At 49.0% G+C, this 13,217-nt stretch overlaps 1 protein-coding gene across 4 annotated transcripts in view; it reads right to left on the reverse strand.

Moving 5' to 3' along the window:
- Positions 1-808: 808 nt before the first annotated feature.
- The window catches only part of HSF1 (heat shock transcription factor 1), a 55,084-nt gene continuing 42,675 nt past the window's right edge, over positions 809-13,217 (reverse strand). The window contains exons 5-14 of one of the 4 annotated variants that reach the window (XM_031947389.1): positions 7,460-7,535; positions 7,246-7,307; positions 6,967-7,063; positions 6,518-6,654; positions 5,909-6,169; positions 5,322-5,408; positions 3,186-3,291; positions 3,031-3,096; positions 2,660-2,729; positions 809-2,401 (exon numbers count right to left, since the gene is read on the reverse strand). In XM_031947389.1, the coding sequence (XP_031803249.1) occupies positions 2,196-2,401; positions 2,660-2,729; positions 3,031-3,096; positions 3,186-3,291; positions 5,322-5,408; positions 5,909-6,169; positions 6,518-6,654; positions 6,967-7,063; positions 7,246-7,307; positions 7,460-7,535 (1,168 nt within the window). In that variant the 3' untranslated portion in view covers positions 809-2,195. Of the gene's footprint in view, positions 2,402-2,659; positions 2,754-3,030; positions 3,097-3,185; positions 3,292-5,321; positions 5,409-5,908; positions 6,170-6,517; positions 6,655-6,966; positions 7,064-7,245; positions 7,308-7,459; positions 7,536-13,217 lie in introns of all 4 variants that reach the window. The other 3 variants (XM_031947388.1, XM_031947390.1, XM_031947391.1) reach the window with 3 other exon arrangements.

A 13,217-nucleotide genomic window follows, 5' to 3' on the forward strand; every position in this document is an offset into this window, starting at 1 on the left:
CGAGAAGTTACTGCATTCAACCTGGATGAATGACTGCCAACAATGACTCTATCCATGTCCTCCTTATACCCCCAGAGGTGGCAAGGACCTAAGAAGAGTTAGGGGTGTAGCAATGTGAGACTGGAGCTTGAGACCCACTGCCAGACAGATTTCTTAAGTGAAATCTGGTCCACAGATTAGGCCTCAGGGAGGGCTGTGCAGGAACCCAAGGGAAACCCTAGTCTGACATCCTTTTTTCTCTCACAGGCCTATGAAACTGTGGTCAGGAGCCTCTGCTAAGAATCAGATACTGGTCTTCATACCCTGTTCTCTCTTCTCACTTTATTCCTGGGTGATAGGGAAATATTCCCCTATCCCCTCAATAAATATATCTGAGAAAAATCTGGCCTTAGCTAATGAGGGGGGCTGGCTGTGGACTAGGGACAGGGAAAGAGGGAGGGGGAGACAGAAACAGAGAGAAGAGGGGAGGGGGAGAGAGAGAGAGAGGAGGGAGGAGATAGGGAGAGAGAGGTGGAGGGAGGAAATAGAGAGGGAGGGGGGGAGAGAGGAGAGAAAGAGAGAGAGAGAGAGAGAGAGAGAGAGAGAGAAAATGAATGCGTTGTGTGACTTAGGGGAAATTTGTGTCCTTTAAATTTTGATACACATCGGAATGCATCTACCTTACACACTAAAGGGGAGTCCAGTGGCCCAATCACAGTTAGTAGCAGAGAGGCTGGAGGGAGCACAAGTCAGGTTGGGGAGTTTCTTCACCCAAAAGGTCATTAGGATAAAATGCAGAATAAGAGAAATTTCAAGGAAGCAGGACAAATCCAAGTAAAACATCATAGACTTCATTAGTGAAAAAAGACCTTCAATGGGCAAAGGAGGGAGACAAGAATGGCCTGAAAAGAGAAGACAGCAGGAGTAGTGGAGCACTGAATTTGGAATCTAGAAGACCTGTTTATGAATCCTGGTTCCATTTACTATCAGCTTTGTGACCATGGGTAGGTCACTGAAGATCACAGAATTTAGAGAAGGGACTACAAATCTAGGAAGACTTTTTTGCTTTAAAGATGAGGAAATTGAGGCCTGAAGTTAAGGGACTTGGCCCAAGATCACACAGCTAATTTGGAGCCCAATGATTCCAAATAATCCACTGTTATTTCCATGACATGATGCTCTCTTAACCTTTCTGGGCTTGGTTCCTCACCTACAAAAAGGGATTGGATTAAAAAAATTTCTGGTTGCTTCCTGTTCTAAACTGTATAATCCTGGGGTGGGAGGGTCCTAGGTCACCCCTTCAAACACCCCACTACAAAGGGAGCACAGACAAATCCATAAGGACTCGGCAGCTTCCCCTGCTCAACAGAGGGCCCCTTCATTTGGGTATGGTCCCCAGCCCAGAGGCCAGCTCCTGCTGCCTCTTTTCCTTCCTGACCTCCCTCCTCAAATACAGAAATCAACTTAGCAGCCTCAACACAATCCAAATTCAGTGTAACTCTCCCCTGAATGCCAGGGATAACAGTCCCCATTAGCTGAGAAACCACAACCATATAGCCTCTCTGTTTATAGATGTCTGTCTTCATATATATATATATATGTATGTATGTATGTATGTGTATATATATATATATATATATATATATATATATATTATATATATATATTCTCTATATAGGGGGAGAAGTAGAAACTTCTCTCGTGTAAAAATCCAAAATACAATTCTATCAACAATCAGCGGGGTCAGTACAAAGTGTAACCGAGAAAACCCCAAACCAACCAACAGGAGAACATACGGAGCCAGGGATGGGGAGTGGGGCAAGCCTGAGTTGCTGCCCAGTGGAGCCACAGGAAAATGTGAGAGGTGATGGGCAGGATCCCACCCCATGGCATGCATGGTGTTGGGGTCGGGTCCTTTCTCCTGTTGACCTCTGCTCACCTGGGGCTGCCTCCATTATACCAAGCTCTGTCCAGAACAGCCCCTTGGGTGCACACTCTCCCCTTGCTCAGATGGGTGGCCCCTTAATTATGGCCTGGGTCCTATCTGTTGCCAGGTTCCCTCCACCAGGCTTGTCTGGCCCCAATTTAGATTTCTGGCAACTTCTCTGAGCACAAACACAAGGGACAGTGTCCCTCTCCCACCCTCAGGAAGGCTGGCAAGGGAGGGAGAGGGACCCTGATGCCTGGATCATCCCCCTCCCAGAGGAAGAGGGGCCTTAGGAGACGGCAGGGTCCTTGGCCTTGGTGGGCTCAGAGCCAGACAGCAGGGAGATGGTGGGATCATCACTGTAGTCATCCCCCTCCGAGAAGTAAGGCCCCTCCCCCAGTTCGAAGAAGATAGGCAGGTCATTCCCTGTTGTATCCAAAGTGCTGGAGTCTACCAGGAACAAGGGCTGGGCTGTGTAGTGCACCAGCTGCTTCCCTGGGTGGGTAGAGGAAGAGGGTCATGGGTGGGGGGAAGGGAAAAACAAGCCTTTGGAACTTGAATCATGGGTAGCATGGGGATCCCTCGCCCAGGACGGTGTGATAGCGGGAAGGGGGGTCACAGAGAAGGGGAACAGGCCCCAATCCAGTCCAGAGCCGAGGAGAAATGGAGATCCCAGGTACTGGTGTCTGGGATGCCTGGGGTGGGAGCAGGGGACCACAGGGATGGCAGCCCAAACTTCAAAATCCAGCTCACCTGAGTCTGCACCACCTGTCTCAGTCTCCAGAGGCTTTGGTTGCTCCTGGGAGGAGAGGAGATCCTGGATCTGTAGGGGGTGGGGAGTGAGGGGCTGTGGGAAGGGGAGGGGGGGCAGCTGGGTCTGGGGCCAAGGCCTTAACGACCTCTCTATCCCACCCTGGCCTGGACCATCCCCGTCCTATCCCACTCCACCCTGTCCCATCTCTTCCCTTTCTACCCCAGCCCCCCAGCCCTTCTTTTCCCACCCCCCTTGCCCCTTCCCTCTGTGCTGGGGGCCCTGGGGATCTGGCAGAATCGATGGTGGACACCCAGGACTCCTGCTAACCACTTGATCCCTCCCCCGGCTCCCGGGGCCCTTGGCTACGCACACTGGCCAGGCTGCTGTCCAGGTCAGGCAGGCTCATGTCTGTCACAGACATTGAGGGGCTAAAGAGCTACCAGAGAAAAGACAGGTTGTTGAGTGGGAAGGCTGGGCTCACTACGGACGTTGGGACAGTGATGTGGGCGGGCCTGGAACACTCACATCTAGGAGGGCGCTGGTATCTACACTGAAGCCGTGGGTGGTTAGCATGGTCTGTAGGTTGTCCAGGTTGGAGTCCATGGTATCCAGGTGCTCACTAAGCTCATTTCTAACCAGGCAAAAAAACAAAAGGGACTAAGGATGAGAGGCGGGACCAGACCGAAGCCAGCTCTGCTATTCAGAGCACAGGTCAAGGATGGGAGGCCATCCTAAGCTGCAGAGAGCAGGGAAGCAGTTAATCGTGGGCCCCAGAGCCCTGGGGGGCTCCTGGTGACCCATCTGTCTTGGAGGAAAAACCGTGGCTGTGTACGGGGTCTCATTCACAGAAGCAGGGCTTATAGACTAAGAGGCCCTAAGAAAGGTCATTGATGCAGCCTAGGACTGCGTACAGACATGGGGGTGTGAGAAACTAAGTGAGTGAGACATAATTGGCTGCTATTGCTCCTTCCCACCCCAGGGCTCCCTCCCTTTCCTCACAAGGTCTGCAGACGTGCCCTGGACTTAATTTCCCACCTCAATTCCTCTCAATGACCCCTTCCTAGTTGATGGTCCTGCCTCTGGGCTTTAGTTCCCACTGTACAACCAATGAAGTGCCCACACATCATGGATGTCTAAGTGCTGGCTGACTATACATCATCACCTGACACTACTTCCATGGCTGCTTAAGAACTCCCAAACCTAGCCAAACTAGGATCAGAGCACAAATGCCCCTGACAAAATCCTGGATTAATCCAGATTTATTCTCTGGACAAGTCTAGCTGCTCTAAACTCCTGACTGGAATTTAACCTTTCTCTCATTGCTCCTAAGACAAAGACCTCTGTTCTATCAACTGAGCCCAGAATAATGTCTTTCATTATTCTCTGCCCCTGTACTGCTGTCCTTCCCCAGCCAAGAGCTAGGCTTCTCTTTCTCACCATCCTGGTGATGGTGAGCCTCACCATCCTGCCTGGCTTTTGGTAGACTGATGTGTAACTCAAACGTAAATGCTTTTCTTGGAGGATTGGGAATTTAGGAAGGAAAAAGTTCATAGTGAAGTTTGGACACAATGTTGCATGGGAAGATAAAGGAGAAGAGTGACTACAATTAAGTTTCTGATACAGGATGAGACTAGACTAATTTTAAGTGACATCAGGCCTGGGTGTAATAGCTGTGGAAAAAAAGGAGGGAAATTTTCACTCTATGTAGGACTAGCAACAGAGCTGCCCAACAGCAGAAGAGGGGGAGAGGCAGGCAATGATCTCCATGTTACTGGAAGTGTTCAAGTAGAGGCTGGGTGACCGTTTTGTGGTGGGAGCATTTTGGCTAGACAGGATGACCCTGGAGATTCCTTTTAATGGCAAAATTTTTTGATGCTATTTAGTGCTGGGCTCTTGGAAAATGTGTGGGAAGGAAGAAGTAATAAATAAGAGACTGAGGGCAGAGGTTAGTGTAGCAAGCAAATTTTTCTTGGGCCACAAATTAATACTTGGTTAACAACAATCCCATCTGACCAATCAATATAGCAATCAATTCCCCCTACCAATCAAGGGAGAGGTGGCTGGGGCCTGGAAGGGATGCAACTCAAAATGCTTTCAATAGCTGTCCACCTTTCTCTAGGTTCAAGTCCCAAATGGGTGACCTTGATCCATACTGTGTTTCTGCACTCCCAAGGATTCTAGAGCCTCACTGGGGAGGTGAGGCCCTTTGAAAACTCAGGCAAAGTCTGAGCGCACAGGATGACCAGCCTCTGAACAAGCCCCCAAGGATCCCGGGGACAAATGAGCTGGCAGACCAGTGGATGTCTCTCCACCATCGCTAGACCCAACTAGGGAGCCTACCTTAAGGCGGCTCGACTATCTATTCCTGGGAACACCTGGCCTAGGAGGGTGGTGACTGACGTGGCTTCACTGGGAGTGACTCTCCCCTGCATAGGAAAGGGAAAGGATCCCGCATATTACTGGTCTCATCCAATCCAGGTTCCCCTGGGATGTCTTCTGGGCCAGGCAAGCCTCCCTTTGGGGTCAAGTTCACCCTAGCTGAATCACAGTCACTGGCGTGAGCAAGCTGGGACAGACCTTAGGTGGAGCCTTGGGTGGATGGGTCAGGAGCCCTTCCCAAGCAGGCCCTTTGGACCTCCCCCCTTCGGGGGCAATGCTAACCCTGGCTGTGATCGGCAATGCAGAGAGGAAGAGGCAGGGCTGGGGAAGAGGCGGCTGACCTCAGACATCTGTGGAGTGCGAGTCAAACTGTAAGATACAAAAGACAACAGCACACGCCCCATTCAAAGTAGGGATGGGTGGGGGGGGGTTTCCACCTCACCCCTGGGCTCCTGGCCAGAAAGCGGGCCAGGCCCTCTGGGAGCCCTAAGCCACTGTCCAAGGCCCTGAGCTTCTCTCCGGGGTTGGCCCTAGGCCAGGGCAGTAGCTAAGCTGGGGCTCCCTAGGGGCCTATGGCCTGAGGCCTGAGGAGGCAGGGGCTATGCAGGACTAAGTGAGCACATACAGCACTTCTTCCCATCCAGGGAGGCAGATGGGGCAGAGAAAAAGCAGCAAAGAGCACGGAGCAGCCAGCAGGTTAAGGACAGAATCAGAGCAAGCGGTGGCGGTGGCAGCGGCAGGCAGAGGTGTGTGTGGGTGCTGGAAGCCCAGCTGGGCGCAGCTCTCCCGAGCCAGCAGGGAGTCCCAGCGCCCGCTCTCCTTCCCTCAGGCGGGCTCAGGGCGCCGTGTCCCTGCACACCCACACTCACTTGTCGAGGCAGGCCACGCTGAGGCACTTCTCAGGAGTCTGGAGGGGGCCAGGGGGTGGAGGGGAGATGGCCCCCCCCACCGTGCCAGAGACAGAGGCGGCAGTGCTGGGCTCACTCTCCTGAAGAATGGAGTCGATGAAGGTGCAAGGGGACAGGGGCGTCTCCACCACCGAGGGGGGGTGGCTCGGGCTGATCTCCTCGATCTGGGGGCTTCGTGGTGGGCTGGGAGGCTCCTCCTTGATTCGTATCATTGGGCTGATCCTGAGGAGAGATGGGGTTGCCCATACATATAGACACCCAGAAGCAAGGTCAGCATGGCTTGTGGGGGGCCCTTCCTGAATCCTCATATTTTCTCTCCCTGGGGCTTCGTGGTCTATGGCTTCTACTGTGAACTGTGATCTGGTCTTAGCAAGGCAGGGGTTAACAGGAGCGAGTCAAGCGTGGGAAGAAGGTAGGGGGCCATGGGGAGTGCTTACAGAGGAAGAGGAGGGAGGCCAGAGAAGACAGGCCAGCCTGCCCAGGGGTCTCTAAGTGCTGACCTCGACTCTGCGTCCCTAAGGCTCTCCGGGGACGCCAGGACCGGGGGAGGGTGTGGTGCTGGGGCCCTACCTCTCATCCACGCTGCCACTGGGGGAGGCCGAGGGGCTGGACTGGGCCAGCTCTGTGACATCTGAAATGATGGGTCCACTATTGGCTGCCGAGTCTGAGGAGTATAGGTTGGAGCCACTATAGGTTGGGGAAGAAGCCTGGAACAGCCAAACGGTTGGGGGGATGGTCAGGGCAGTAACCCTCACTTCTCCTTTCCTCCTCTTCCTTCTCTGTTCCTATAATCTCCAAATGGGATTCCCTTGCAGGGCTAAGCTCTCCCTTCCCTGTCCTGGCCCCAGGATGCGGACTTTATCCAAGGCCAGCCTCCTGAGTCTTTCCTGACCTCTTTCCCTTCTCCTGTCTCCTCCACACTTCCTTCCTCCCAGGAACAGGACCAGAGGAGCGCACTTCTCCCAGTGCCCAGCCCACAGCAGGCGGGCTTGTCGGCATCCCCTGCCCCGTGTGCTCACCGTGTAAGGAGAGGAGCCGTGGACGTGCTCTAAGGAGTACTGGCGGCTGTACTTGGGCATGGAATGTGCCGAGCTGCTGTCATTTAACATCAGGGGGCTGCAAGGGAGGGAGTCACAAGGAGGAGACGTCAGGCAGCAAGGGAAGAGTGCTCAAGGACCACTGGCAACAAGTGTTAGGGGAGGACGGTCTGGCCCTTGGGAGAGCAGGCTAGGGGACGCCGGGGCGGTGGCTGGGGGGTTTCCCAAGGTCTGCTCTGAGGGATGGTGCGAACTACTCACATCTTCCTCTTCACCCCCAGGATACGGTTGGACTGGACCAGAGAAATTAGGAACTGGATCAGCTGTACAAACAGAAGAAGGCTGTCGGCCTGGGCTCCCTATCCCTAGGCCTTGAGCATGTGTCCCCTAGCGTTAGGCCTAGGAAGTGGAAAGCAAGCAGCTCTGGGACCCAAGGGGGAATCTACCCTTTCTCTCCTATTTTCACAGCTCTCACCTTGTTGACTACTTTTTGCTGTTGGGCGTGCTTCTGCCGAAGACTGGCCACCTCTCTCCATAGGGCTTCATTCTCACTGCAAGAAAAGCAACGGAAGAAGGCTCTGAGAACCCACAGGAACCCAGAACAACACTGTGCTGAGCATTATCCTGTGCCTGAAGAAGAAGAGCCTCCACTAGACAAGCTGGCTCCCCTCATGGGGCTCGCGCTAACAGAGGCAAATAATCACACTATACAGTAACACCGAAGAGCGAAGCAGGCATGTCACGGATCATTTAGTGTTATCTTGTTATTTTTCAGATAACGAAATTGAAATTTAAGTGATTTGCACAAGTTTACAGATGTCATAAATAGTAGGGACAGGATTTGAAGCAAAGCTCACTGAGGCCTCCTCTGGCACTTCCTCTGCATCACAGAGTTTATGGGGACTGGGCATGACTGGGGACTTAAACTGGCCCCACAAAGTGCAGCTGCAAGTTTGGAGCACAAGCTAACTCCCCTCTTTTCTCTCTCCTTTCATTGGTCAGACTAGCTAGATAACTGGGGTATTTATTTAGCCAAATCTTCCTTGGGAAAGGAACGACAAGTGCCCTGCTCTACAGTGAGAGAGGCTGGAATCAGGGGAGAAAGCCTTGGTCTCAGTACCCTGATTTGGAAAATCAGGAAGAAAGGACAAGCAAACGTCAAGATAATGATTTTGTCTCCTTGGAGCTGTCACTGATGCAGCTTAATTAAACATAGCCCCAGATCTCATCATGTAACAATCAGGACAGGTTATCTGATGGGCAAGGCTCTATGCTGGGGGTATGCCAGGAGGCCTAATGATGGCTCAGGCAGCATGCCATTTCTCTTTCTGTATTGACCACCTCTTCCCCCATCCCTAACTGCTCCCTACTATTTATTTTTTTAAGTCTGCTTCCTGGCTTCTATTAGCAATCCAGAAATAGAATCTTTAAAAGACTAAAGAGACAGAAATCCATCCAAAAGACAATGAGGATTGTTTCTGACCTTAGGAGTCTTACAATCACCTATTTCAAACTGCTTCTTAAAAACGGTGGGATGGAGAGGATTTCTTGAGAAGTTACACAGGGATGCAATTGGACGCTTGGTTTTTAGCTGAATTGTAGCCTGAGGAGTAGACTTGGGGAAATATGCGTGAGACCTTTCTGGAGTCATGTCTCAGTTCTGGGGTCACAAAGGTCATTGGAAGGAGTCAGGGGGAGGAGAGGCAGTTGGTGCCAGTTGGGTATACTTCAGAGGGTGGGACCGTGGGGGTAGGTGGAGTCCCTATTCTTCTGGAGACCAAAGTGAAGCAAGATTAAGAATAAAAAACAACACAAACATCAATCAATCTTCAATGTCATAGGCTACTAAGGACAATAGTCACAGTCAACTGTCACCAAACGTTTGTATAATTCTACTCTACTTTTTGTGATGGGGATGTGTTTAACTGCTCCCACTGCTGGAGGGAAAAAACAAGCTCTCTGCCTATATCTCAGCCCTTTTTGACCTGGCTAATATTCCCGTGTTGGCCCCCACATGAGTACTCTGTATATTTCGGAGGTCCCCGATGTTCATTTCTGCCAGCTTCTCCCCCTACCCCGATGCACAGCTCTGCAGGCAAGGGAGGGGCTGCTGGTCTCACACTCACTTAGGAATCACAAACTTATAAAGCTGGGCATCAAGCCTGGCAAGATTTGAAGCAGATGGGTGGGGTGGGAGGAGTGGGGGATGGGTCTCACTTTTTTCAGTGGGGAAAACGAGCACAAAGTCAGCCTGCATAAGTATTATACTCTGAATCCCAGCAAAGAAGGCCAGAGGGAAGGTTTCAATAAATGGCTCTTGTGGCCTGGGTCAGACGCCACCTTTTCCCACTGAGACATAAGCTTCTCAACATGTGTTCCTTCCTTCCCTCCAGGCCCCAGACAGGAGCACGGAATCATTGTTGCCGTTGTTGAGCTGGTATTCGGGCATGTCCAAGACACTCTGTGACCTTCTCTGGGTTTTTTTTGGGAAAGAGACCAGAGGCGCAGGTGGGTGGAGCCCTAGAGTCAGGAGGACCTGACATCAAATCTGAGCTGAAATACGCATTAGCCGTGTGGCCCCGAATAAGTCACATACTCCTGATCTCCTCTTTAATAAAAAAAGATACTGGCATGTTTTGCCCGGGGTCACCCAGCTAGTGCCTGTCTGGGGCCAGATTGGGAGGCAGGAAGAAGCCTCTCCAGAGTCCCCGCCAGTGCTCCCTGCACTATGGCACCACCTAGTGGCTCCAAATATATAAGTCAGAGGGAAGTAAAGAGCAAAAGGAGGGTTAGCTGGGGGGCACAGTGGGCAGTCCCAGGCCTGAAGTCAGGAGCACCTGAGTTCAAATACAGCCACTTCCCACTTCTCACCTGTGTGACCCTGGGCAAGTCACTTAACCCCAACTGCCTCGCAAAAAGAAAAACAAAGAATAAAGAGAAGGCACAGCAGTAGTGGGGGAGGCGGTTCCTGCAGGACGGAAGAGACTCAGGTCAGCTCGTAGGAGACCATGGCTCCTATTTTGCCAAAAAACAGGACCCTCTGGTTCTGAGCAAAAGACCCCTCAGTGAGGGCACTGTATAGGGGAGAACTGAAGCCACCTCCCCAGGACCCGTGAAAGACCCAGGGAAAGGATAGGAAAGGGACCTTCTTTCTCACCAGTCTCCTAACTCCTGGTAGCTCCTGATGGATCATTGAAGAGTGTTGGTCCCAGGCTGAGCTGGGGGGCCGGCCAAAACCTCTCTTTGATTATTCAGCTTTCCAACAAAAAGCTCTCATCAGGACTGCACAGGCCTGCCAGGATCCCAGCACTGAGAGCTGTCAAACTGCCAGCGTGCAGCTAAAGATTAGCATCTGGGAGTACTTGTGTGTATGTGAGCGTGCACATGCCTCTGCCTGGAGATCACAGAGAGAAGCAGCAGAGGAGGAAGGAATCTGACACAGCGCGGGTGGCCAGACCAGAGGGAACCTCCAAGTGGGGAACAAAGGCAAGCAAGGAGATGGAGTCAAATAAGAGGAAGAAGGGAGTTCCTGCAACATACACTGCCCCTTTTTTGGGAGAGGGAATGGAAGGATTGGGAAATAACTAAAAAGCTCTGCCCTTTTCCCTGAACGCCCCAGGAAAGGGGTCTACATTCTCCACCATCCTCCTTCCTTTGGAAGAATCGATCTTTCCTGAAATATGTCCAGGGAAAAGTGATCAGCATGATGAGAGAGCTGAGAACTGGATACCATGCCATGTAAAGATCAGCTCAAGTAAGTGGGCAGGCAGCTGGAGAAGCCACCAAGTACAGGGGACCTCATTATCTGAATGTTCCAAGTTAAAAACATTTCATTCAAATTAGATAAGGTACAAAGACTGGATGGTTCTCTCACCTACTTCATAAATAGACTCTACTTCCCTCCAATCCTCCTCAGTTCACTACTGTTCTACTAGTCATCTAGGTTTCCAATCTAGAGGTCAACCTAAGTTGCTTACTCTCACCTCTCATGTAATAAAAACAGCTATTGTTTACACAGAGCTTTAAGGTTTGGGAAGTGCTTCACAAATATTATCTCATTTGATCCTCACAACAACCTTGGAGAGAGATGCTATAATCATCTCCATTTTACAAATGTACAAACAGACTGAAATAGGTTGACTTGTCCAGGTCAAATAACTACTAAGTGTCTTGAGCCTAGACTTGAACATTTCTTCTTGACTGAATTCAATTCAATAAACATTTTACTAAGTATCTACTGTGGGCCAGGCATTGTGTTAAAATCTGGGGATACAACTAAGAATATAAAAAGACAGACAGCATATAAAAGGAAACTGGAAAAGTATGTTGTGGACATCAGGGGGAACCTGGCCTGGGCGCATCTGGTTCCATGGAGTAGTCATTCAGTCCAGTAATCTGGTTGTCTTGATGGTTTTTGAACAAAATTCCTCCCCTTTTCTCCCCTCCCATATGGCATTTTTATTGATTGCCCTTCCTTCCCCGTCTGGAATTCTCTCCCTCTGCATCTCTTTACCTCCTTGCTTCCTTCAATCTCAGTTAAAATCTCATCTTCTACAAGTCTTTCCTGATCCGCCTTAAAGCTAGTACTTCTTTGACATCATCACTAAACAGCTTATTTTGCATTTATCTTGTTTTGCTCTTACATGCATATCTTCAACCCCCCACTAGATTGTAATCTCCTTGGGAGAAGGATGAGAACTTTATCCCTAGTGTAAAAACTACACCCTCTAATGTATATACATACATGGCATAGGCACTACTGTAAGCACAATGTATGGCACACAGCAGGTACTTAATAAATGCTTACTGACTAGAACTATATAACTAGGGATTCCTCCCCTTCTATTTTTTAAAGGGGAAGAGTTTGGTAGTGGTGGTGAGGCAGAAGAAAAGAGTTGAGGCACATTTTTAAAAGTACAGAGGAGAACAGAAGGAAATTAGGATAGACACTTTTTTAAGCAAGTGAAATGGAATGACATTCAGAATTTTATACAGAACCCCTTTATTTGTGGGAGTATGGTATAAAAAAATTTCACTTCCAATTTTTAAAATTAATTTTTTATTGTTTCCATGATTTGTTATTTGACTCACCAATTCTTTAAAATTAGACTCCAATTAATTTTTAGTTCTTTCTTTAAAGGCCCGTTACTGAATCAACTTGTATTGCACTGTTTTGAGTAAAGGATATCTCTGTACCATTTCTGCATTTGTTAATGAGGCATTTATATGCTAACATATGTTCAATTTCTATACAAGCGTATTGTATAGTAGAGGGATATGTATAATTCTTTTTGTTCTTGTTCAATAATAGTCAGAGATAATCTCTAACCATTCCAAGAATCTATATTCCAGGATATTTAAATTTGTTAGATTTATCTAGGTCTGAAAATGGTACACTGCTTTCCTGTATATTTCTTCCTTGACTCAGATCATCTTTTCCTTTGGATGCAATTTAGCATGTGCATGCTTGTTGCTACAGTGTACATATGCATTGCTACTGATTTGCTGCCTACGTGCCTTCAAGCATAGGGTAGAGGTTGCCTGCTAACATGTCTATTTTTGTTCCTTTATGAGATGATTTCTCCATTTTTCTTTTTGAGTTTGCCTGAAGCAGAACAGCTTTTGTCCTAGTGCTTTAAAATATGAATCTTTGTTTTAAAGATATTTCTTATATATATTTTGTCAGATTTTGCTTTCTAATCCCCAATTCTGCCAATCCTCTTCTGTTTTATGGGTGAGTTTATTCTATTCATATTCAATAATGTATTTTCCTCCATCCCATCATCTAGTACTTTTCTATCTCTTTCTTCTCTCTTTACAAAATGGGTAATAAAAGAGTAAAGTGTTTAACTCTAGTGATAATTGAAGCCATGTTTCCAGTCTGTTACCCCTCTTCTTTTCCTGTCCTCCTACATCCTATCATAGATTTTTACTTTTTACTTCCTTTTAAAAGCAGCTAGGTAGCATGATAGATATAGTTCAACTGAGAGTAAGGAAGAGCCAAGTTCAAAACTTGTCTCTGACACTTGCTATGTGACTCTGGGCAAGCCACTTTCTGCTTCAGTTTCCTCATTTGTAAAATGTAGCTAATAATCATCTACTCCCAGGGTGGTTGTGAAGATTAAATAAGATAATAATTATAAAGTATTTAGCATAATACCTGACTCATAGTAACCAGTATATGTGTTAACTACTACTTTATTATCTTTTCACATTATCGCCTCATGATACTA

The sequence above is a fragment of the Sarcophilus harrisii genome, chromosome 1 (assembly GCF_902635505.1).
Source record: "Sarcophilus harrisii chromosome 1, mSarHar1.11, whole genome shotgun sequence".
Taxonomy (NCBI): domain Eukaryota; kingdom Metazoa; phylum Chordata; class Mammalia; order Dasyuromorphia; family Dasyuridae; genus Sarcophilus; species Sarcophilus harrisii.